General features: G+C 43.6%; 1 protein-coding gene across 1 annotated transcript in view; it reads left to right on the top strand.

Annotated features, from left to right (window-relative positions):
* The window catches only part of ALK (anaplastic lymphoma receptor tyrosine kinase), a 234,102-nt gene that overhangs the window by 192,567 nt on the left and 18,845 nt on the right, over positions 1-22,690 (top strand). Inside the window, exons 10-21 of the mRNA XM_014951272.1 lie at positions 836-998; positions 5,899-6,049; positions 8,486-8,617; positions 9,547-9,691; positions 10,552-10,734; positions 13,210-13,308; positions 14,264-14,416; positions 15,642-15,740; positions 17,491-17,677; positions 19,806-19,896; positions 20,820-20,884; positions 21,799-21,928. Of these exons, the coding sequence (XP_014806758.1) occupies positions 836-998; positions 5,899-6,049; positions 8,486-8,617; positions 9,547-9,691; positions 10,552-10,734; positions 13,210-13,308; positions 14,264-14,416; positions 15,642-15,740; positions 17,491-17,677; positions 19,806-19,896; positions 20,820-20,884; positions 21,799-21,928 (1,598 nt within the window). The remainder of the gene's footprint in view (positions 1-835; positions 999-5,898; positions 6,050-8,485; positions 8,618-9,546; positions 9,692-10,551; positions 10,735-13,209; positions 13,309-14,263; positions 14,417-15,641; positions 15,741-17,490; positions 17,678-19,805; positions 19,897-20,819; positions 20,885-21,798; positions 21,929-22,690) is intronic.

Genomic DNA, 22,690 nt, shown 5'->3' with positions numbered 1-22,690 from the left:
AAAAGGACAGCATTTTTCAGCATTGTGTATTCAAATTAAAATATTAGAGCCTTGGGGCACAAATTAGCAGAGCCTTGTTCTAGAAATCTATTTGTACAGGGCTAGTACTTCCACTTGATGAAAATGGCTGTAACAGGAATGCATTGATTTACACCCGCAGATCTAGAACATGCTGAGCTGAAGGCCTCTCTTAGGTGTTTTGCCTTCTGAAGCTTAATTTGACTCTCTTGTGATCAAATAATTATTCAAAAGACAATTAGTTTATTGTTACATTTTAATCACTGAAATGATGTTGTATTTACTATTTATTTATTATAGATATATTTATTATATACTATTATTTTTAGTAATATTTATCTATTAATTAGATAAAAACATCTAATGAACAGCTACCTTCCTATGTAAAATAAATTCAATCATCAAATGTCCATAGAAAGCAAAAGGGTCCACAGGTCCATAGAATGCACCAGTCTTGGGGTTATGAGCATGCACTTCAACAGCCCAGAGAGCAGAGCCCAAAACTGGGTGGTCTGTGTTGCATTTTAACTCTACTCTATGATCTTTGCCTTTTTGAGCCTTAGAAAAAGTAAAGCTGTGTTCATAGTTATGACAGCTTTCAGGAGATGTAGACGAAAAGCTATCAAATACCAAGATACACAGCTGTCAGATACTGAGATATGAGTCCTTAAAAAGAATTCTCTGAGTATTTGTTCTGGCAGAAACCTTGGGGTTTCAGGTTCTTCTCTTGATCCAGCGAGGGAGAGTGAATAAAGAGCAGAACAACTGCTTGATCTTTGGCTGGTCAGATTATGCTTTGTGTCTATCCTCGTTTCAGATCACTGGTTATTCACAACCTGTGGTGCCAGTGGACCCTATGGCCCCACGCAGAGCCAGTGCAACGATGCCTACAGGAACTCCAACCTCAGCGTGATTGTAGGAGCCGAAGGGATTCTCCAAGGCATTCAGATCTGGAGAGTACCAGCAACCAACACATACAGGTAAGGGAACTGTCTCTGATTGTCATAATAAATTTTTGCATTTGAAACTTACCCAAGCTACAGATAGGTGCTAGGCATATACGAAGTGTTATATTCAGAAGTTTGGCCAGATCTGCTTGGGTTTTACTTCTCCATGATCATGTGATTCCCAGCCTTTCCAGTCTCAGATTTGTTTGTCTGGAAGATGTGATTTGTTGGTGAAAGAAAGAAGAGAAGCAACCAGCTGAGGCAGACATATCTTTTTAGGCTAAATGGTTACAAGGTGGGAGAGCTCTCTAAGTAGCTGAAAATCAAGAGTTTTGACCTCCCTGGGCCAAGAGGCATACATATCCCATGTGCTATCCATTGAATTCTGGGATCAGAATGAGTTTTTCCCCACTCTTTACCTGGTATAGGAGGCACAATCTTATGTCAGCATTTCTTATGGGACAGCTTGCATCAAGTTCTCCTTAGTATCTTGTCTTTTTAATCTAGGCATGGTAAGTTGAGCCTGTAAGCCTGGCTCCCCACTGTAGAATTGATTTTGGAAGCCAGCCACCTAAATGTTAGGCTCTGTGATACTAAGGATTCTAGCACTTAAATCCCCCTGTGGAGTTATTTTCAAAGGGAGATGATCAGATATGGTTCAATGCTACTTAATCAGATATTTACCAATCATTTTTTCTTTTTGCTCTTGCTGGGGAAAGAAGTACAATCGAAATTTAGTTCACTGTATCTGAATGGTAGCATCAAGCCATTACATGCATCAGTTTGTAAGCAGAACTGTCAGTTTGAATCAATGAGTGTCTAGTTGTGAGGGGTTTTTTATGCAACATTCCCTATTGAAACCGATGACGGTATCATGGATTTCAAAGCAGAACTTGCCACTGCAGGCTTTGAACAAATTTCAGTTAAAACTTACTGGCACCTTCTTTTTTTTTTTTTTTTCTTTCTATTGAGAAAGAATATTAGTATTGAGGAAAGATGTCAGTCTCTAACAGAAGTCTACTGCAAAGAAGTTTTGAGAAACGGGCTAGGCTAGGCACAGGTTCTGCCTGAGTGCCTATTACCTCAAGGATTGATGGTAATGAAAAAAGCATTAATGATATTTTACTCAGCTATCAAAAATGAGTTGCCTGAGGTGAATAGAATTTTTCAGGGCCAGCATTCAGTAAATACAGTTATAAAGTATAGCCTAAAAGAGAAGAGGCATTAAACTTACAACATTGTCATTTCTTTAATATTGTAGCCCAAAAGGAGCCAGAATACCAGTGCAACTCTAGGCTGATTTTTGCTACACAGTACAAACCACAGGTCCTGCAGGGAGGACCTGTCTATTTAGGTCCTATAAATGACCTAACAGACTTTTAGGTTTTGTATAGATAATGGATGGCTAATGTCATTGGTAACATATATAAAAATGGATGACATTCCTCTTCTGCCCCTCTTAAGGCTATAGTAGAGAATTCACAGCCTGGGGAAAGGAGGAGGCAATTGTGGACTTGAATTAACTTGACATCTTCCTGGTTCTGGGTTGCTGAAGGGGCAGCAGAGTCCCCCAGTGTAGCATAGCCCTAGGAAAATGTCAAGTTGCAGTATGAATTCTGGGGCTTCCCAGGGTATGGCCCCACTGCCTGGATTTAGCTCTCCCCTGCAGGCCTGCTGCACTGTGGGTCCAGTAAGTTAGCCTGACAGCCATCTCCAGCGTACCTGACCCAGGATAAAATCCTCCAGCTGGCTGTTGGGCTCTTAAAAAAGCTGTTGTTACACCGTATTAGTGTGGTTTATACTGTGTAATGTAGAGCAGTGAGTTACAGTCCTGATAATTGCATAAGGAGGCTATAGATTGTATGAAAACGAGGCAGAATGTGCGTTACTGAAATGCAAAGACCAAAGGCTGAGCTTTGCACAAAACTCTACCAGCCCAAGCTAACCCCATCCAGGAGACCCCACCATTTCTGGAGGTCTGGGTAGACTGTCACACATTGGGGGCTTCTTCATCTGAAGATTGGAGTCCTACGTGCTCCAATGCTGATACGGTCAAAATCATCTGGTTTGCTCATGTGGGACTGCACATTCTATAAGAATAAAGTTACTCAATATAAAAAAATATTTTCACTTCCAGGTTTTGTTCTAAGCATTCAGAAGGTCTTGTCATCCCATAGCTGGGCCCATGATCAAGTATGAGAGAAGTGAACTGTAATAAATTACATATTACCATCCATTTTCCATATTCTTTCCATTTCTAAAACAAGAATCTTTGGTCTGTTTTGCTTGTGTCCATTTGTTGTCACTTCCACTGTCCTCTTTTTTTCTCTTGCCCCTTCTTGCACAAGAACATGGCACAATGGAGTGCAAAAAGGTGTCCTTCTAATGCCAGCCTCAGCACTGGCATTTCCTCATATTCTCAAAACTAGCTCCAGTGTTTTCCATGACCTGTCTACCTAGAGGTGGGTTTTTTTCTCCAGCCCTTGTTGGCGCAGCCACCGCATTCTGCTCATCCTGATCCTTCCTGAAGATGCAGTTTTCTTTTTCAGTTCCTACAAGTATCATATTAAAAGAAAAGGAGGAAGACAGCAGAAAGTACTCTGTGTTGTGGTTATATCTATTCAGGGTGGCCTGGATCTTTCTTCAGGGTGAATGTGGTTAAATGGATTTGTCCTGTAAAAGAATGTTGTGCCTAAGGAAAGGGATCTTGCTAAAACTTGAAGTCAAGATAACCCATCTGTTTAAATAGTGACACACGTTTTGAATAAGGAATGACTGTCTCCTGAATCTACCTGTTGTCATTTGTCTGCAGCCTTTAAAAGCCCAGGCCACAATGAGTTCTCCTGAACTTCCTGAGATCATTGCTTGTATGCAAAATCTGTTCATATACAGAAAAATATGGCTCCTAATTGCAGCTGATTAGCCCTGCCAGCTTGCTGTGCCTGGTAGTGCACCTCATTAGCCATGACAAAATTCTACAGCAAATCAACTCGTTCTTCAGATGCATGGAGCATCTGTTCAGGGTAGCCCAATGCTGTGGCCATCACTTTTCTGCTGGCAGCCTTACTGAGGAATGATTGCTTTGGTTATCAGCAGTGGCATGAACATAATCATGTCACATTGCAAGGATCTAACGTGCTCTCTGAGGCACTTGATGCTCCATAGTTGCTTCAGCATCAGAACTGCTCCACGCCGGCTGCCTCAGAGCGGTGTCACGAGGTGGGTTCCTCATGTTAATCGTTAAGATGAGTTGCTGCTGAAATCTGGCTGCCCAACCTGTTTAAGGTGCTCACTCATGATGGGCACTGCTGGTTCGTTCTGCTTGTAGCCTGTTTGCATGCAGGACTGTGCTGGGCAAAGACCAGCTGGGTGCTAGAGGACAGGAGGAGTTAAAGCAGAGCACCTACAGTGAACTGGTAGGAAGCCAAAAGGAAGTTTTGTGTTCTCAGCCCTGCAGACACTGTGTACGTGCTCCAGGTTGAATTTTGCTCTCATGGAAATAGCTGCAGTGGAGAATCAGCTGCTTATTTCAGATCTAAATTGAGCTGAGAAAGTTAAGTCACTCTGTTTCCTATTGCAGCACAGATGTGTGTTTTATCATGATTTTTATAAAGTGCTTCAAAATCCTTTGATAAAAGCCACTTCAAATATATATCATAGAACCATAGAATGGTTTGGGTTTGAAGGGGCCTTAAAGATCATCCAGTTCCAACCCCCCTGCCATGGGCAGGGACACCTCCCACCAGACCAGGTTGCTCAAAGCCCCATCCAGCCTGGCCTATATACTTCCAGGGATGGGGCATCCAGAGCTTCTTTGGGCAACCTGTTCCAGTGTCTCACCACGCTCACAAGAAGTAATTTATTCCTAATACCTAGCCTAAATCTTCCCTCTTTCAGTTTAAAATCCTTAGCCCTTGTCCTATCGCTCCCCTCCTCGATAAAGAGTCCCTCCCCATCTCCCCCTTAGCCCGCTTTAGGGACTGGAAGGGGCTCTAAGGTCTCCCTGGAGCCTTCTCTTCTCCAGACTGAACAGCCCCAACTCTCACAGGAGAGGTGCTTCAGCCCTCTGAGCATCTTCGTGGCCCTCCTCTGGACCCATTCCAATAGGTCCATGTCCTTTCATTGCTGATAAACAACGTAAATTGTTTATGTACTTAGAAAGGGAGAGGAAGGAGCTGAGCAGCACAGTGGTACGGCCAAATCTTTGGATACATCAACAACACTAAGGCCCTCTGAATCTTGACTGCTTGAAATAAAGATCCAAGAGCCTTAATTGAGGATGCAGCAGCCTGTGTATGCCACCTGGTCACTCCTGGGAGGGGACAGTGAGACATTCACAGTGAGTGTGAGTTTAGCCAGGGGGCTTTTACTTTCCTTGATTACTGGCGTCAGTGGCCATCTACTCTTCTGTATTCCTCTGGTTCTGGGAATAGGAGAGCTGTTTCCCATCTGGTCTGTACTACCAGGACCAGTTCTGCTGTCTGCTTTCTCAAATCTCCCCTGTCAGTCTTGTCCTTAATGTTCTCTTTAGCCATATGTGCAGTACTTTCCACTCTTCCTGCTTCTGTTCTTTCTCTTTCTTGCTGCAAACCTCTCAAGTGTACACCTTTTGGGAAATAAGATGTGGTTCCTATATTGAGGTTTGAAACTGCAGGGACTTTCTCACTCTGTCCTCAGCAAGTATTTGCCCATAGAATCAATGTGAAAGAAGCTGTTCTGTAGCTACCCAAGTTCATAGGTCCATGTAGAGCAGACAATCTCAGTCTTCAAGCTTTGGGTTTAGATTTATTTGGAGTGTCAGGTCTTCAAGACCCGGCCCTTTGACACTGTGTACAGTTCAGGTGTGCAAACCAGTGCCCAGAAGTGGTTTATACAAGCTTCCATCTGTCTGTAACAACTGAGGTGCCAAGCTCTTGTTTTCTTTTTCCTGCAGCATCTCAGGCTATGGAGCTGCTGGTGGGAAAGGAGGAAAGAACACCATGGTGCGGTCCCATGGTGTGTCTGTGCTGGGCATTTTTGACCTCCAGAAGGACGACACTTTGTACATCTTGGTGGGACAGCAAGGAGAAGATGCTTGTCCTAGTGTAAGTGATTACAGTTTCTGTTTTGCCTTAATCCTTTTTACAAATCCATGGAGTTTTGTCTGTTTACAGAGAAAACCATTTTCCTTGATGGGGTTTGGAGTTACGTGGTTCAAGGGATAGCTAGTTTTACTGGGAGGGCATGAGTGTGAAAAGATGAAGCACCATGTTCACTGTTCTCACTCCCTCTTCAACATTCAGGTCCCATTGATAATACAGTACAGGCTGCTGGTTGATCTCAGAGCATCTGTGTGGGTTTTCGGAGATAAAAGACAACCCTGCCCTCCTTTCCTCAGGAGGATCAGTCTTTAGTCAGAGATCAGTCTTTAAGCTTGACTTCAGAGAGCTTTGTCTTTGCTCTGCTGTTGAGCCCAGCCCTGCCATTATCGTAGCACTTTGCAGCTCTGGAGACACCCACCTCTCGGAGCCTGTTTGGTTGTTCTCTGTATGGGAATGGGAGAGACAAATTAATCACTGCTGGGTCAGCCCTGATTTCTGTGTTACTACCCAACCATTGCTGCAAATGCCTTGAAAGAAAGGTGCAACTTCCTCCATTTGCAGGCACAATAATCTATTAATTGTTCAGTATTCTTTGGAAGATGAGAAATCTGATGAAATTTCACCTGGAGGTTTGAGCTGGATGTGTAAATGCTGTGCATTTCTCAGCTGTTAATGGCTGGCATCCAGTAGATGAGATCTTAGCAGCCTGTTACAGCAGTGAAAGGTTGAAGGATGTAGACAAGAAAGAGGGGTTCTCAAGGCTGGGTGCTGAAGTAAATAATGTTAAAGCTGGAATTATACATATCTACAAACAAACCATTAATATGAAACCTCTTTGAAATGAGAAATGCCCTAACTCAAACTTCCATCTAACGTCTATAACTAGGATATTCCAGCTGAGTATAATATATGGACTCATTAAATTGCAGGCCACTGTAATCTTAGTGAGAATTTATTGAGTGCTAATGTAATTCTTTCATTGAGGCAAAGAGATTGCGTTGACTTCTAGAAGGGACTTTTACTAGATTGGATTGTAATCAGTTATGTCTTTGCCATGAAGGATTTTTTTTTTTTTAATTCAATTGTAATCTAGTGGTTCCTTTGGGTCATTGACTTTGTCATTTTATTAATCATCCCTACCCAGCTCCAAATCAATTAAGGAGAGGAAAGTCTAGGGACAGGAGGATTGTTTAGTTCCATAGGCAAGCCTGCACACATAGAATGGATGCCATTCATTCTCTGGCACAACCTAGAACACATTCTGTGGTCAACAGAATAATTTGTAACTTGAAGATGCTTTTATCAGGTTCCTCTTCCAAAACAAAGCACAGCCATGAAAACAGGAAGAAGCAGAAGGTCAATCCTACTATAACAACAGTTTGTGCATTTTTCCCTTAAAGTGGTGTTGACTTAGTGAGGTCAGTGTGCATAACAGGATAGTGTTACTGAGGTGAAACCTGTAAAGTAAAGTGACCTAGAAGCAAAGTTTTCAACTTAGAAATACAATGGAGTCCTGTTTGTCATGCACTTCAGTGCTCCGCTTTAAAATTGAAGTGACAGTTATCTCTCTTAGTTCATTGTCTGGAAGTACTTATAAATGATGGTGTAAAGTTGTCTTTGAGATCAGTGAGTGTAGTGATTTACCTAACACAGAAGATTAGTTACATGCGGTGCTTATTGGTGGAGGGGAAAAAATGCAAAGTAGGCAATATGGAGGCTTCTTAGTGAGGTATTTTCTTTAACATCAGGTGAACATTGCAATCAAACCTGGGATTGCAGCTGTTTTGGTATGCTTTGAACTAGCCAGACTGGTAATTGCAGTGAATCTGCTGCTAGAGCATAGGTGTCAGATCAACATCAAAACTTGCTTGGAAGTCTAGGTAAGTATTAGGTGGCTCGTCTACACTGAGCTCCTTGCTCCTGTCCATGCTATGACTACTGAGGTGAAAGGTAGCTCTGGTACATCTGTGTGAGCCACTAATACACCTTAATTCTGGAGAGATGCACGTTGGGGCACTGGGAGAGGAGTAAAGAAACTTGGGTTCTCTGCCATTTAGCTGTTCCATGACATGGGGCAAGTCACATCATCTCTGAGTTACTCCCTTCCCCCATTTGGGAAATACAGATACTGCTGAGAAGTATTTGCGTTACATTCTGCTTTATTTTGTATGCTAAAAGTTTCTGGAACTGTTTTACGTGGTAATAGATATCAGCACTGAGCTTGCTTCAAAATACTTCAATTAAAACAACAACAAATTCTTCTGAAGGTTGAAGCAAAATGCAAGATTCTTCTGGAATAGTGTTCTCTTGTTTCTACTTATGTGGTGTCACTGGAGGACAATTTATTGGTTTCGGAGGGTGAGGGGTCCACGAGGCCTGTGTGTGTTCAAGGACATGGTGATTTCTTACCAGAATTCAGACCTGGTCTTCTGTTTGCAGACTAATGATGTTATACAGAAGGTCTGCATTGGAGAGAACAATGTGATTGAAGAGGAGATACGTGTGAACAGAAGTGTCAATGAATGGGCAGGAGGAGGTGGAGGCGGAGGAGGTGCGACTTACATATTTAAGGTATGGAAACAGTCCTTGGGCACCTTCAGTGTGAGCACATCCACTTGCTTCTAGTATCGCAGCCTGAAATATGTGAGAAACCTTTATACACCTCTGTCGTGTATAAGGGGTCCAAAAAGTGGGCTCTGGGTAACCTTCACTTCCAGTTGATGGCTGCAGTGAGCTGAGTTGGCCCTTGGCACGTCTTAGAACTGCTACGTGGTACGGCCACATTTGCTTTGGTGGTTTGAAGTTTCCTTTGGAAACGTAATAGTTTGAATTGGATCTTTTTTTCAATGCAAGCTGAGGTGTTGAAATATAATTCTATAGCAAAGGGGAAATTCCACAGGACTTTATTCAAATGTATCATTGTGTATCATTAGGCTTCAGCTAGACATTTGGTTTATAGGATGCAATGACAAGAAAAGTTGAGGGTAGTGTTTTCTCTTAGCAATGTTGTAGCTAGGGACCACTGACCTTTTCTGTCACCTACTAGCTGAGACAGTACTCATGCTAAACACCAGTTTCCAAAGTTAACAGTAAGTTTAGATGACCCAGCTTCTACATAATTTGTATAACTCTGCATGATCGGACAGTTTCCAGCGTAGCAGTCCTTTACCAGTGGAAACACTGTATTGCACTATACAAAGCAATGCTCCTTAGCTGTTTCATTTGATGAAAAGTAATCACACAGTAACATTACAAGCTTTCAAAGAGCCATCAGCACTGCAGGTACAATTCATAGAGCTGCTGATGCCAATGTTCTCTGTTGCAGAACTTGGTAGGACTAGTGCTATTCATTAATCTTTTGGATGTGTGGGCACAAATAATGGTAATGTATAGTGCTGAGCAGTCCTAGATGTCTGCTTAGTGCACCACGCAGTAACTAGCATGTGGTTGAACTTCCATTTGTGTGTCTGAGTTTGAACACTGCCTTTATTTCTGTTAAGATGGAGAATGGAGAACCGGTCCCCTTGATAATTGCAGCAGGAGGTGGTGGCAGGGCCTACAGGGCCAAAACAGACACATTTCATCCAGAAAGGCTGGAGAATGATTCTTCTATTCCAGGGTTGAATGGAAATTCAGGAGCTGCAGGTAAGGAGAGTTTAAAGAAAACCCTTGTGAATATGTGGTACTCCCAGATTCCTCCTTGCAAGGAGGTGAGGCAATACTCATGGAAACACGGTTCAGGGGGAACATGGAAGTATAACAGATGCCTATAGGATGTACTCACAGTGCAAGATACTTGGCCTAAATAAGGGTATTGGAGATGGCATAGCCATAGCAATGGCAGTGTTCTCCCAAAATCACATAGTACCTCAGAACAAAAGCTGTTTGATTTTTGATGTGGGAGTTTGCAGTGCTGAGGTGGCCGTCCTGCTCCCTGCACTGATTTGTGCTGTGTAGACATACTTACAGTTTCCCTGGCTTATGCAGAAAGAGCATAATTGTACCCTGGCTAGAAGTCTCTGTGAAGAGACCTTGGACTGAACAACCAGCAGAGCTGAAAGTGAGTCACTGGTGAGTACGTTATATTTAGAGCGGGGCTGGTAGATGTTTTCACATCTCTTTCACTAAATTCCTTTTGTTCCTCTTCAGAACTGACATAGGGTTTTTCAAAAGTATTTTTTTGCAAAGAGAAGGGGAAGGCTTTGTAAGCCAGAAACAAGTGGTTGGGGAGTAGGCAGAGATACCTTTTTACATTTTAAGTTGAAAATACTCGTCCTTGTGTGGTAGGTGAAAAGAGGTGCAGATGATTAATGTGGTCAAAAGACCTACAGAAAGGTCACTGTAGCACTGCATAACAAAGGTATCCCCTCTTCTAACCAAGGCATGAGATTCTTACTTTCAGCTGAGGTGCTCTGTATCAAGGAGTGCTTGTTCTGCAGATCCCTGCAGCGTTTTTTACACAGAAATAACCCCTATCTGTGCCTTTTCTCTTCTCTCAACTGCAGGTGGTGGAGGTGGCTGGAATGATAACACTTCCTTCCTGTGGTCAGGAAAATCCTTGCTGGAAGGTGCTACTGGAGGAAGATCCTGCCCCCAGGCCATGAAGAAGTGGGGGTGGGAGACAAGAGGGGGTTTCGGAGGGGGTGGAGGGGGGTGCTCCTCAGGTGGAGGAGGCGGAGGATATATAGGTAAAGTGGCTTCGTGTTCAAGGTGTCCCTTCCCCTCCTTTAGTGCTAATGACCAGCAAAATTCTAATAGCTAATTCTCCTGTAGCTGCCATATTTGACTGTTATGTACTAGTATGTCTGTGTGTTGCCTTTTTAGCACTAGATGAATGTATGGCATTTAGTCTCTGAGCAGATAGCCAGGTGTCAGTCCTTCAGCTGCAATCCAAAATGTGCCGTCGAGTTCCCGCTGGGATCCTCAAGCCTTCCCTTTGGGGGTTTCAGTGCTGAGGAAGGAGGAGCCACAGGCTGTGCGCTCCCGTTGCCAGCACCTGTGTTTGGAGGACTTTGGTCCTGGAGACCAGCAGCCAGGCTTTATGCCAGGGGAAAGGCGCAGCTTCTTCTACCCTGCCCTGCCGTGGGAGGGCCTTGGTCCTGTGCAAGGAGGTCTCTTGGGGGGCAGAGGCTCAGGCTGCCAGCCAGGACCCCTCTTAATAATGACCGTGGGGTTTACTTCAGTCAACAAGGAGCTATTCATGTGCTGTGGGTCTCAAGACAGCTGTCAGATGGCATGATGTTGATTATAACTGGTGTGGGCCAGATTCAAGATGTCTACTAACCCATTATCTCCTGGGCCACCTAGTTTCTTCAGCCATCTGCACTGTGGTGGACTTTTTAACCCCTCGTTCTCCACAGCTTAAATCAAGTGTACGATAGACTAGAAATCCTGAGAGCAAGTAACGAGTTTAAATGATTAAGTGCATGTTTCCTACCGATGTTACTGTGTAATGCTTTTTTTTTAACCCCTATCTGTGCCTTTTCTCTTCTCTCAACTGCAGGTGGTGGAGGTGGCTGGAATGATAACACTTCCTTCCTGTGGTCAGGAAAATCCTTGCTGGAAGGTGCTACTGGAGGAAGATCCTGCCCCCAGGCCATGAAGAAGTGGGGGTGGGAGACAAGAGGGGGTTTCGGAGGGGGTGGAGGGGGGTGCTCCTCAGGTGGAGGAGGCGGAGGATATATAGGTAAAGTGGCTTCGTGTTCAAGGTGTCCCTTCCCCTCCTTTAGTGCTAATGACCAGCAAAATTCTAATAGCTAATTCTCCTGTAGCTGCCATATTTGACTGTTATGTACTAGTATGTCTGTGTGTTGCCTTTTTAGCACTAGATGAATGTATGGCATTTAGTCTCTGAGCAGATAGCCAGGTGTCAGTCCTTCAGCTGCAATCCAAAATGTGCCGTCGAGTTCCCGCTGGGATCCTCAAGCCTTCCCTTTGGGGGTTTCAGTGCTGAGGAAGGAGGAGCCACAGGCTGTGCGCTCCCGTTGCCAGCACCTGTGTTTGGAGGACTTTGGTCCTGGAGACCAGCAGCCAGGCTTTATGCCAGGGGAAAGGCGCAGCTTCTTCTACCCTGCCCTGCCGTGGGAGGGCCTTGGTCCTGTGCAAGGAGGTCTCTTGGGGGGCAGAGGCTCAGGCTGCCAGCCAGGACCCCTCTTAATAATGACCGTGGGGTTTACTTCAGTCAACAAGGAGCTATTCATGTGCTGTGGGTCTCAAGACAGCTGTCAGATGGCATGATGTTGATTATAACTGGTGTGGGCCAGATTCAAGATGTCTACTAACCCATTATCTCCTGGGCCACCTAGTTTCTTCAACCATCTGCACTGTGGTGGACTTTTTAACCCCTCGTTCTCCACAGCTTAAATCAAGTGTACGATAGACTAGAAATCCTGAGAGCAAATAACGAGTTTAAATGATTAAGTGCATGTTTCCTACCGATGTTACTGTGTAATGCTTTTTTTTTTCCAACAGAATGCCTCACATGACATAATTTTAATTTCACTGGAGATGGTTAAAGAGGAAAAGCTATTTTTCAGTGGGGTGGGGGAATCTTTGCATGCTTGTAGCACAAAGTATATGACCTACTGTGCTTCTAATGTGTTCTATGTATTGCCCGTACTTTGCTCCCGGTATCTTCTATGTGCCCAAGCTCAAATGAGCAACTCATAAATTCTGTCAGTCCCCACTCCTGGTGGACCACCCTGTTCTCAGGGTGCAAAGCAGAGGAAGGATCTCAGATTATTCATTCCCTCTGCTGACACAGTACACACCTTGATCAGCAAATGTACTGAGTTTAGCCCTTGAGTATTGGTGTTTTCCAGTTTCTTGGTTACATTCATTTTAAGAAGGGCTTAAAAGGGATGTTTCACGGCATCCAAATGGTTAAAGATTTGTGCCTTAGTTTGCAATAGTCTGCCTAAAACAGAGCTAAGAAATTGATTGTCACAAGGTGCTGCTATTAAATTGGACTTGTAGAGATACAAGACCAGTGGTTCATGTCACAACTCACTAAGTGTTCTCTTTATGTTAAATACTTCGATTTATTCTCTTTTCTCATTTGGATGCCTCCCTAAATATGCTGAAGTCGTGCATGTTGCAATGCTTATGTGTATTGTAGTGCCAATGAGCCTCAGTCTGTTAAGGTAACTTCTGGTTTGATGTAGGTGGCAATGCTGCAGTGGACAATGACCCAGAGATGGATGGGGAGGATGGTGTGTCCTTTATTAATCCAATTGGTACTTTATACACTCCAGCACTTAAAGGTATTCATGTTGGTCAGAAGTCTTTAAGTGGGTTTATTTCATGTTACGAGCAGTTTGCATTTGTAGTACACGTCACAGCCCTTTGGGTACAACTTAGAGTTATCATGGGGAAGCAGAAAGATGGCAAAACAAAGTCCAATGGAGAATAAACAGAAGTAGCAGGAAGAAAGCAAATGGAGACACCATCAAGGCTGTTAGAAAACACTTCCCAACAATATAGTCTACCAGCCTATAGAATAATTTTGGCTAAAGAAAGTAGTAACAGAACCTCCTAGTTCAGATAATTTAGGAAAGAAACAGACAAATTACCTGACTGTTCACTAATAAACATGTTCCTTACAGCATCCCTCAGCAAAGTATCCAGATTGTACCAGGGATTTTCTAGAGAAAACAGTGCGGTGCTGCCCAGCAGCGCGTGGGAATGATAAATACTGCCACTCCAGCCCGTGTTTCCCCAGAAGTTAGTGTCTTGAATACATTTGTGATGTGTTCAAAAAATAGAAAAATATCTATTTGATCAAAAAAAAAAAGTTTCCTTTAGAACAGCCAAAAGTATTTTCAAATACAGATGTGCTCTGGCCTGACAGATTCAGCCAGAAGGTTTTGAAAACATTGCGGTGTTTGATCTCAGAGTAAAGGCCAAGAAAGAAAAGGGTGAGCCTCACCAGCTACTGAAAGGGCAGGTTTCCCTTAGCCTTGTGAGCAGCCTCTTTGCTACCTGGTAGGACTATCTCTCAAAGAGAGCCAGTGGGACTAATTTAGCTGGATGTTATTTTCTAAATGAGAAAATGATAGGAGATACAGAAAATGGGGAGAAATCAGTTTCTTAGATGGGGGTCACCCTGCCACATCCGGCAACCGTGACCACCATGTCCCCTGTTTCTCTTAGTGCCCAACGGAATGATATGAATGATCTCTACAGTAATTAACTCAGCTTCTTTCGTCCACTCCCCAGTGACAGAGGGGCATGGAGAGGTGGATATTAGGCTGCATCTTAACTGCAGTCACTGTGAGATGGACGAGTGCCGTGTTGATCTTGAGACTCAAAAAGTCATTTGCTTTTGCGAGCCAGGCACGGAGCTGGCAGAGGATGGTGTGTCTTGCATAGGTAAGTAGGTGTATGGGGTGGGCTGCCAGTGTGTGAAACAGAAAATGCATGTCAAAAGCTGTAGTTGGGACTGTAAGACATCCTAAAAGTGTTATCTAGTCTTTCTTAAAAAATTGCTTCTGTCGAACGTTACCTTCTTTCCTGCTGGTTTATGCTGCAGAGTGATTTTGCTAGAATATATACGCCCCAGTGCCAAGGAATGGCACACAGAGCAGCATTGCTGGGTTGCTTCACAGTATATGTTTGGCATACTGGGCAGCACCCAGGAGAGTCAAATTTGGCACCTGGTTGTGCAGATGTGCCCACATTCTACTCTGAAATCGTCATAGTTTGCTCACTAAAAGAATTTTCCAGCTAAACTTAAATTTGAGGTCAGTCCTCTTAAAAACCAAAAAGATGCACAAGGTGAAAGAGAATATAATTCCTTTCAGAATTTGGACATGTAAGGTGCGGGTGCAGAATCTATAAGAAATTCTGTGTGGGAGATCTCTGAGGAAAACTAAAGACAGTGCCTGTACTTGCCTTACTTGAAAAAACAAGTGCTCAGAGCTCCATTACTAGGTTTCCTTCACATTCTTGCCCAGCAGTTAGAGCAAGTGACTCCATGGCTGCAGGATCCTGTTCTCATCTTTGTCACTGGCATGGGAAAATTGTTCTGTATTTTTACCATTCCCATCTGTAAAATGGGTAAAAAGCATGGTCATTTTGCCAGGGTGAAGTAAACCTTAATAGATGGTCATTGAATGCTTGGTGAGGGTGCAGCTATGGAGTACTTCATACCACACTTTCTGTTATCACGTTTTTCTGCCTGGATTAGATGCATTTGGGAGGTGATATATTGCAGTCCTCCTTCTGCTTGTGCTGTGATTTGGCATTGATAGCAGCACTTTAACCCTGGCAATGTAATGTTCTTTCCACCTCCTCAACCTCCTGCCCCTGGTTTTTATGGTCTTGTTTTCATACCCGGGGAGTGCACATGTTAATTCGTTGATAGCAAACCATCTGTTTTAATGGCTTGATATTAATTGAGGAAAGTGAAGCCATGAGGTACTAGAGGTCATAGATCCTGAGAACTGATCATGCCAGAGGTTGCTCTTACACAATAGGAGCAGCAGATGAATAAATGGAAGGAAAAGCATAAAAATCTGTCTGAAAAAAAAAAAAAATTGGCTGCTGGAAGATCATTTCAAACATGTAATTCCTTCTTCTCCTGCCTCTTTTACAGCTGAGCCAGTGGTTCATCTCCCTCTCTCCTTGGTCTTGTCTGTAGTGACTTCAGCGTTGGTGGCTGCTTTAATTTTGGCTTTTTCAGGAATCATGATAGGTGAGTGTTTCTCCGCACAAGATATTTTCATATGAGGGCTGGATCTGAGCCAGGGATAATTGGGCCCTGGGAGGCAAAAGGATTCAGGTTTTTAGCTACTGCTGCATTTAATGACACCTTCCCACACACATGCCTTAACTTCATATTTCAGTAGTTGTTTCTAAACACAATGACCAATTTGAGGAGGTTTCGGTTACTGACTGCATCTCGAAAGAGACATTATTACTCTTGTTGTAGAGTAAAGCTGCCAGAACACAGCTGCCACTGGTTTTGTGAGAGCTGCTGGTGCTTAATGCCTAAAAGCAAGCTTTTTCATTTGTGTGCCTATAGACAAATTTGTCCTCTTAATATATGATATTTCAGCTTGAAATTCTCACGTGGGTTCCCCTTTTACAAACTGCTACTTAGTATGATGTGAGCATTCTTGGCCTCTTTATTTGAAATTCTGAAAGGTATTTTTCACCCTTTCATTTTCTTATTTTAAACAATTGCTCACCTGCCTTCAATTGCAAGCGCCATAGATTTGAATCAATGAAAAGCAGCCAGGGATTCAAACCACAGCTCTGCCACCTTTCTTTGTCCACACTTTATATAGTCTGGGGGAGGGGAGAGATGTTCCCAGGGCAGCAAATGGCAGCTATTAAATTAGATTTGCTGCTGTTTCATTTTTAAGAATTTCAGGAGTTATCAGTTGCACACACATGGTCCTACATGTATGATTTCTGGCCTGACAGTACCCCTTTAAAATTACTAATTACTTCTCTGGGAGTGGAAGAGTAATCCTCTTTCCATCCAACTAGCCTATCATTGCCATCGCAGGAAAGAGCAGTGATTTAAAAAGTCAAAGCAAAAGCAATGATGAGGAAAATGGAGGACAGGAAGGGTTTGTGGATAGGTCATTACATCCACCTGCCTTTGCAAGCACATGTTTACCCCTTAAATTCTTCCCCTGAGCAACATCTGCTGGAGAAGATGCAATAGCTATTACTGTCACAGTCTTTGGGCTCAACCCAGCTGCCACAGAAATCAATAGTAAGGGTAATAGTGGTTTAACCTGCTCACAATTGGCATCTTGCTTTGAAAAAAATCCTACATTATCAATCACGATTGCAAGGAATATCCACAGGATGTCTCCTTTCAAGGTGTGCTTTCTAATGATGTTTTAGAAGAATCAACGAAGTGATTGAAGGGATATAACACTACCATAAACTGGTTTCGAATTTAGTCCAACTCGGTTCTTTAGAAACAAGGGAAGTTTTGCAAAATAAGCTAGTTTTATGTACAGCGTGTCATTCTGAGGTAACAGTTTATCCATTTTAAACAATAAGATGGAATAATTGGTTTCAGATTGTAGTCAATTCTATGTGATTTAGGAAAGTTGGCTATACCCTGACTCCCTCAAGTTTGGAACTGGACTCAGAAGGTTCAGTTAAACTAAATAGAACAAAACAAAAACCTCAGAACTGTGAAATCCGAGATCTCTGCGAGTGAAATTCATTTTACTTCTTCCAAACAGTTCGTGAGCAAGCCTGTTTCTTCATAAGATGTGTAAATCAAAAGTTCCTGGATATCTTCAGTTTCCATTTTCTCTCTGTAATTATTCGATGTACAGAAATATGACGGTGTCACTGTCTGGTTTGATTGACTGAAATTTGGCCACAGAGTGAATTGCAGTGAGGGGTGCTGCACAGCTGCTGTCCTGTTCCAAAGTCAACCTGTGTCTCTGGTTTACTGTGCTCTCCATGTTTAGTGTATCGGCGGAAGCACCAGGAGCTACAAGCCATGCAGATGGAGTTACAGAGCCCGGAATACAAGCTGAGCAAGCTGCGGACCTCCACTATCATGACAGACTACAATCCCAACTACTGCTTTGCAGGAAAGACCACATCCATTAGTGACCTCAAAGAGGTGCCTCGAAAAAACATCTCCCTCATCCGGTAAATTTGTTTTTGCCTTCCCCATGCTTCACACCACCCACTCGCTTATGCTGGCTCTCTTACACAGATGGGAAGTTGTGTCTTTGTGCAGGGACGTACAAATTCTCATGCACTTTTAGACTTGTGCCCCCTTTTTAAAAAAAAAAAAAATCTGCAGGAATTAGGCTTGTGTGGATGGGACTAGACTTTTCAGCAGTCTCCTTCACCTTTTCCGGGTGCCATGTTAATCTGAGATTATGAGAGGAACTGAAGAGTCATCACCAGTAATTCAGACACATCTTTTGCAAACTGTGCAACGAGTGACCCGTTTTCAGTATTAACTGGTGAAATGCTGGGAAAGCTGAGGCTTGTAGGAGGCTCTTTTAAAATCTTTGATAGGATCTTTGGTAAAGACAATTACATCCTTAAGTACAACAGCAGGAAAAGCAACGGGTCTGAGACTGCCAGACAGCATTAGAAAGACAGGAATATAAAGCCGGCAGGATAGCGATGTCCAGATCAGAACTTCTGGAAAGTTTAAAGTAATCTCTTAAGAAAAACTTGAAAATTCAGAGTTCTTTCCCACCTTGTGCTACTGCAGGATACTGCATGTGCCACTTGTGAATCTGACATTACCCTGGTGCCGTGCGGTTTTACACAAAAAGCTTAAGGTGCTAAAGAAGATGATGCTCAGACCAGTCTATGCAGTCTGCAATGTTTTGCTGCCTCTTATCTCATTCCCCCTCACCTGCACATCTTGCTGGGCTGCATCTGGAAGTTTCCAGTGTACCCTGTGCTGCTGCTGCCTTTATAACTTGGGCTCTGAAAGGATTTTTGAAGTGTGGCAAGCTGCAGAGAGCAGAAGATACAGCTGGGAATTGATAAGGGCAGGGAAGGTGGGCTTTTTGGGAGGAGGATGAGTTAAGAGCTGTAGAGATCTGTTTTATGCCCTCAGTTTGTAATCAGTTGGCCAGGCATAGCCAAGAATAGTGTCTCAAGCTGATACCTCCAAAATGTGATTAGAATTGGTTGAGTCACAGGCAACGCAAGTTCTCACTGTGGTTTCACTGCCCAGGCTGGTCTTTATCCTGGCAAAACTCCAGACAGAGCCTTATGCAATAGCAGAGCAGATTGCCCTCATCAGCCCCTGTTAGAGTGGGCAGGAGAGCAACAGCCTATGCCAAACCAGTCCGCTGGTAGACCAGGGAACAGAATCAGTGTGTCCCTCGGGACAGGAAAGTGCATGCTGTAGAAGAGAGCCTTATTGAGAGCCTTGTACCCAGACCAAGATGCAGAAATGTCTCCTAGAGGCTCAAATTACTGCTGCCCAATGTGCAGCCCGTGCGGCATTAAGAGGGACTCGGGACCTGGGATGGGGCCTCATTCTCTGCTGGAGTTTGCTGTGTTGTTATTGCTGTACCAGCTGACTTAGCGTTGAGTGAGTGAAAACTCGATAGACAGGTGTGCAAAATCTGTATCGTGGGGGGCAGGATCTGTTGTGTGATGACTTTAATTTCTTTCTCTTCTTCTTGTACCCTTATTAAAAATAAAACTGTGAACTTCATAATATGATCAGTGCCAGAAACAATTCTCAGCACGAATTCCTAGAGCCAAGTGCTTTACAAAGCACTGTCATCACCATTTACTGGCCTAAGGTGTTTACCCAGAATCACAAAATAAATCAGGAAAAGGTAATTGGTTTAGAATTTGGGTCTTTTGAGAACCATTGTGCTTCCTGGTTTCTTGTTCAGTGTTTTCTTTAATGGTGATGCATAAAATGATGGGAACTGTTAATGTATTTAGGGTGTGGGAAAGGCCTCTCTTGCACTCACCACTAAAGCACTGACACCAAAACCATAGAAGAGTGACGTCCATCACACACTGCAGTGCCAGCAGCTTGATTTCACTGGGAACTCTTCACTTTTGAGGATCGCTTTCCCTACCAATTAAATACATTGTAGGTCCAGGAAAGATCACATCAAGGTCTGGTCCCCTGTGTAGGGTGAGAAGTGGTATCATCAGCCTAAATATCCAGTTCTCCCTGTTTCACTGCCATGAAAATTGTGAGCCCGTTCTGTGAGCTGTGACCACAGTGTTATAATGTGTGTTCTCTGTAGTAAAACCTTCTTGTCTTCTCTGGTCTGTCCAGGGGTTTGGGCCACGGAGCCTTTGGTGAGGTATATGAAGGTCAGGTGGCAGGGATCCCCAGCGACCCCACTCCCTTGCAGGTGGCTGTGAAAGTAAGTGACAGTGTATGAGTTATCATGATGGTTTCATGCACCTTTCACCCAAGAGTCCCAATGCATTATAAAAATGGAGATGAATTAAGCGTTACCATAGTACTGAAGGATGTAGCCAGAAAGGTCGCTGCTCTATTGCAACACTTTAATCCATCATAGCGGTGGTACAACTTGTACCATATGGGCTTGTGAGACTGTTAAAAGAGGTCTGCAAGTAGTAAACAGGCAGATTTCCCACACAGCTGCAGTAGACTGCAAGTATGAGAAATAAATCCGTCCTCTGTCCATCCTCCACATGCTACACCTGGTGGTGTAACCTCTCCAGAGCCTTTGGGTCAGAGGCCAAAAGTTTTCACAGGGCCAAGAGCAGCTGGCACATACATCAAAGAGCCTGCAGGTAGGAGGTGGCTGGTTTATCAGGGATCACACCACTCCCATACAAGGAGGTGAAGCTAAATCCTAGGAGACCCTGGTAGGGTTCTCCAGGTCTTCAGCAGCCTAGCTAGCTTGGTTTCTCCTAGAGGTTGCATAGCAGCACAGTCCTACTGCTGGTTATAGTTCATAGTTTTGCTGGGAGGTAGCAGTATCGAACTGTCTGAGAGCTCAGGAGCTGTGGATCTCATTCCTCATTCTCTGTACAGCGGAGTCCCATATGATTGAGCATGTTCCCTGTGCACTCTGGGCTGTTTCCTTTGCTGGGAGGAGGAGAACAGTGGAATTAATGGGCCGTGTGTTCTGATCTGTACCTTTCAACAGGCTTCACAGTCTAGTTTAGTAATGGTCTAGCTGTTATCTTAGGGTGAGGTTCCTGGTAGGGAAACAAGGATTATTGCAGACAATGTTGGTGCTTTTGATTATGTCAGGTGTTCTACGTATGTAAGTTTAAATATATTCTCCTTGTCAACCTGTTCATTCTTTTCCAGACGTTGCCAGAAGTGTGTTCGGAGCAAGATGAGCTGGACTTCCTCATGGAAGCTCTCATTATTAGGTGTGTATGAATAGGATGAACACACACTTGTGTAGGCTTGCAAAGTCCAGAACTACAAGGAGAAACGGTGCTTTGAGAGGTGATGTCCATGCAACACATCTATACTGTAGTTTTAGCTCATGGCTGTAAGTATTTTAGAAAGAGGATAGGCATTACCATCCTTTTCTTCTTACAAATGAAGAAACTGAGGCACCAGATGATTAAGGACTGAATTTTCAAGGGAGTCCACAGTGGTTTTCATTATGCAAATGGAAAATCTTGAGGCCCAGTTCTTAGAAATGATAATAAAATCCTTTGATTTCTCCTAGAGACCAGAACAGAACATGAGGTAAGAAGAAACCTTAGGAGTTTTGATTGAACTACTCAAAACTAACACACGGCATTGACCTAATGCTGCTGTCATGTCACATCTCGGTGACTGAGTCCTAGAATCTGCAGAAATAGTTTCCTACTGCATTGAGATCTGGAGAAATAAGGAAATATTCTAGACTAGATCTTGAGGAATATCCCCTACATAAGCAAACCCCAGTCAGTATATTCTTAGGAACAACTCTGCCCTGGCTCAGCTTCTGCCCCTTGGATAGTGAAATTAGGAGCAGACTTTTCTGCTATCAGACATTCTCTGCTCCCTGTGACCCCCAAGTCTTGCTGTAGCCCAAAAAGAACCCAGAATATCCGAGGTAGAAAAGCAGCCAGAAGCCACTCCTTCCCCACCGCTGGTTCTGCACTAGGCAGGCAGACACAAAGTGCAGGGGTAGCGCTTTAGCTTTTTCCAGCTACTCTGCCTTTGAGATTTGTTACTTATTCTGAAAAAAAAAATACACATTCCCCACAGCAAAACGTCTGGATTCTTTTCTGTAATTGTGCTTTTTGGATCAAAGCTGCTCTGTAATTGAGTCTCCCTGTCTCCACAGCAAGTTCAACCACCAGAATATTGTGCGCTGTATCGGGGTGAGCTTGCAGGCACTGCCCCGTTTCATCCTGCTGGAGCTCATGGCTGGAGGTGACCTGAAATCATTCCTGAGAGAGACACGGCCTAGACCGGTAAGAAAATAGAAAATTGAATTTTATTTAGTAAGCTGCTGCCACAAGGCAAATACTTAACTGTAAAAGAGCTGATCCATGCAGCGACTATTTCCCAGCATTTCAGAGGGTCAGAAAATTTCCATTGCTAGAAGACCACTGTGGCAGGACACAGATTTGCGGGGAACAATGCTGCTGGGGTTATGCAGAACTGCCTCATCCCTGGACTTTGCTAGATAGCATTGCAGATACTATCTAAAGAAAGAAAAAAAATCAAAGATGTTAAATTCTACCCTTACCTTCCTTACACCAGCTGGGGGCAGGCTGGGGGGAAGCATTAAGGTATTAGTGATAAATCCATTATTTAAACTGCTGATTGGGTGCATTTCTGTGGATATCTGTCAGTACAAGTTTGACTAAGGCAAGAAGAGAATCCAGAGCCTGGAGCTGTTGACTTAATAGCAGATGTCTTTAGTCCCGAGTTTTAAAGGTTTTCCCACTGAAATCAGCCTCAGTAGGAAATGACAGTCAGTTAGAAATGTGTAAGAAATAAATTAGGACTTCTAGAGAGGAATCAGTACTTTAGAAAAATAACTTTGCTCTGAGCCCCTGGATCAGAAAGGCACCCAGATGCTGTTGAAGTTTAGCACCAGGGCCCAGCTTTATACTCTACATTTCTTTGACACAGGGCAAAATGCTGGATTTTATCAGTACAAGAGAGACACAAATTGGCTCTAGCAGATAAGATTCTTCCTTGAGGCATCTGGAAACAGATCGACTTTG

Source organism: Calidris pugnax, unplaced genomic scaffold, assembly GCF_001431845.1.
Source record: "Calidris pugnax isolate Ruff unplaced genomic scaffold, ASM143184v1 scaffold24, whole genome shotgun sequence".
Lineage (NCBI taxonomy): Eukaryota > Metazoa > Chordata > Aves > Charadriiformes > Scolopacidae > Calidris > Calidris pugnax.
The sequence above is the reverse complement of the archived record's forward strand: the minus strand, read 5'-3'. Positions and strand labels throughout refer to the sequence as shown.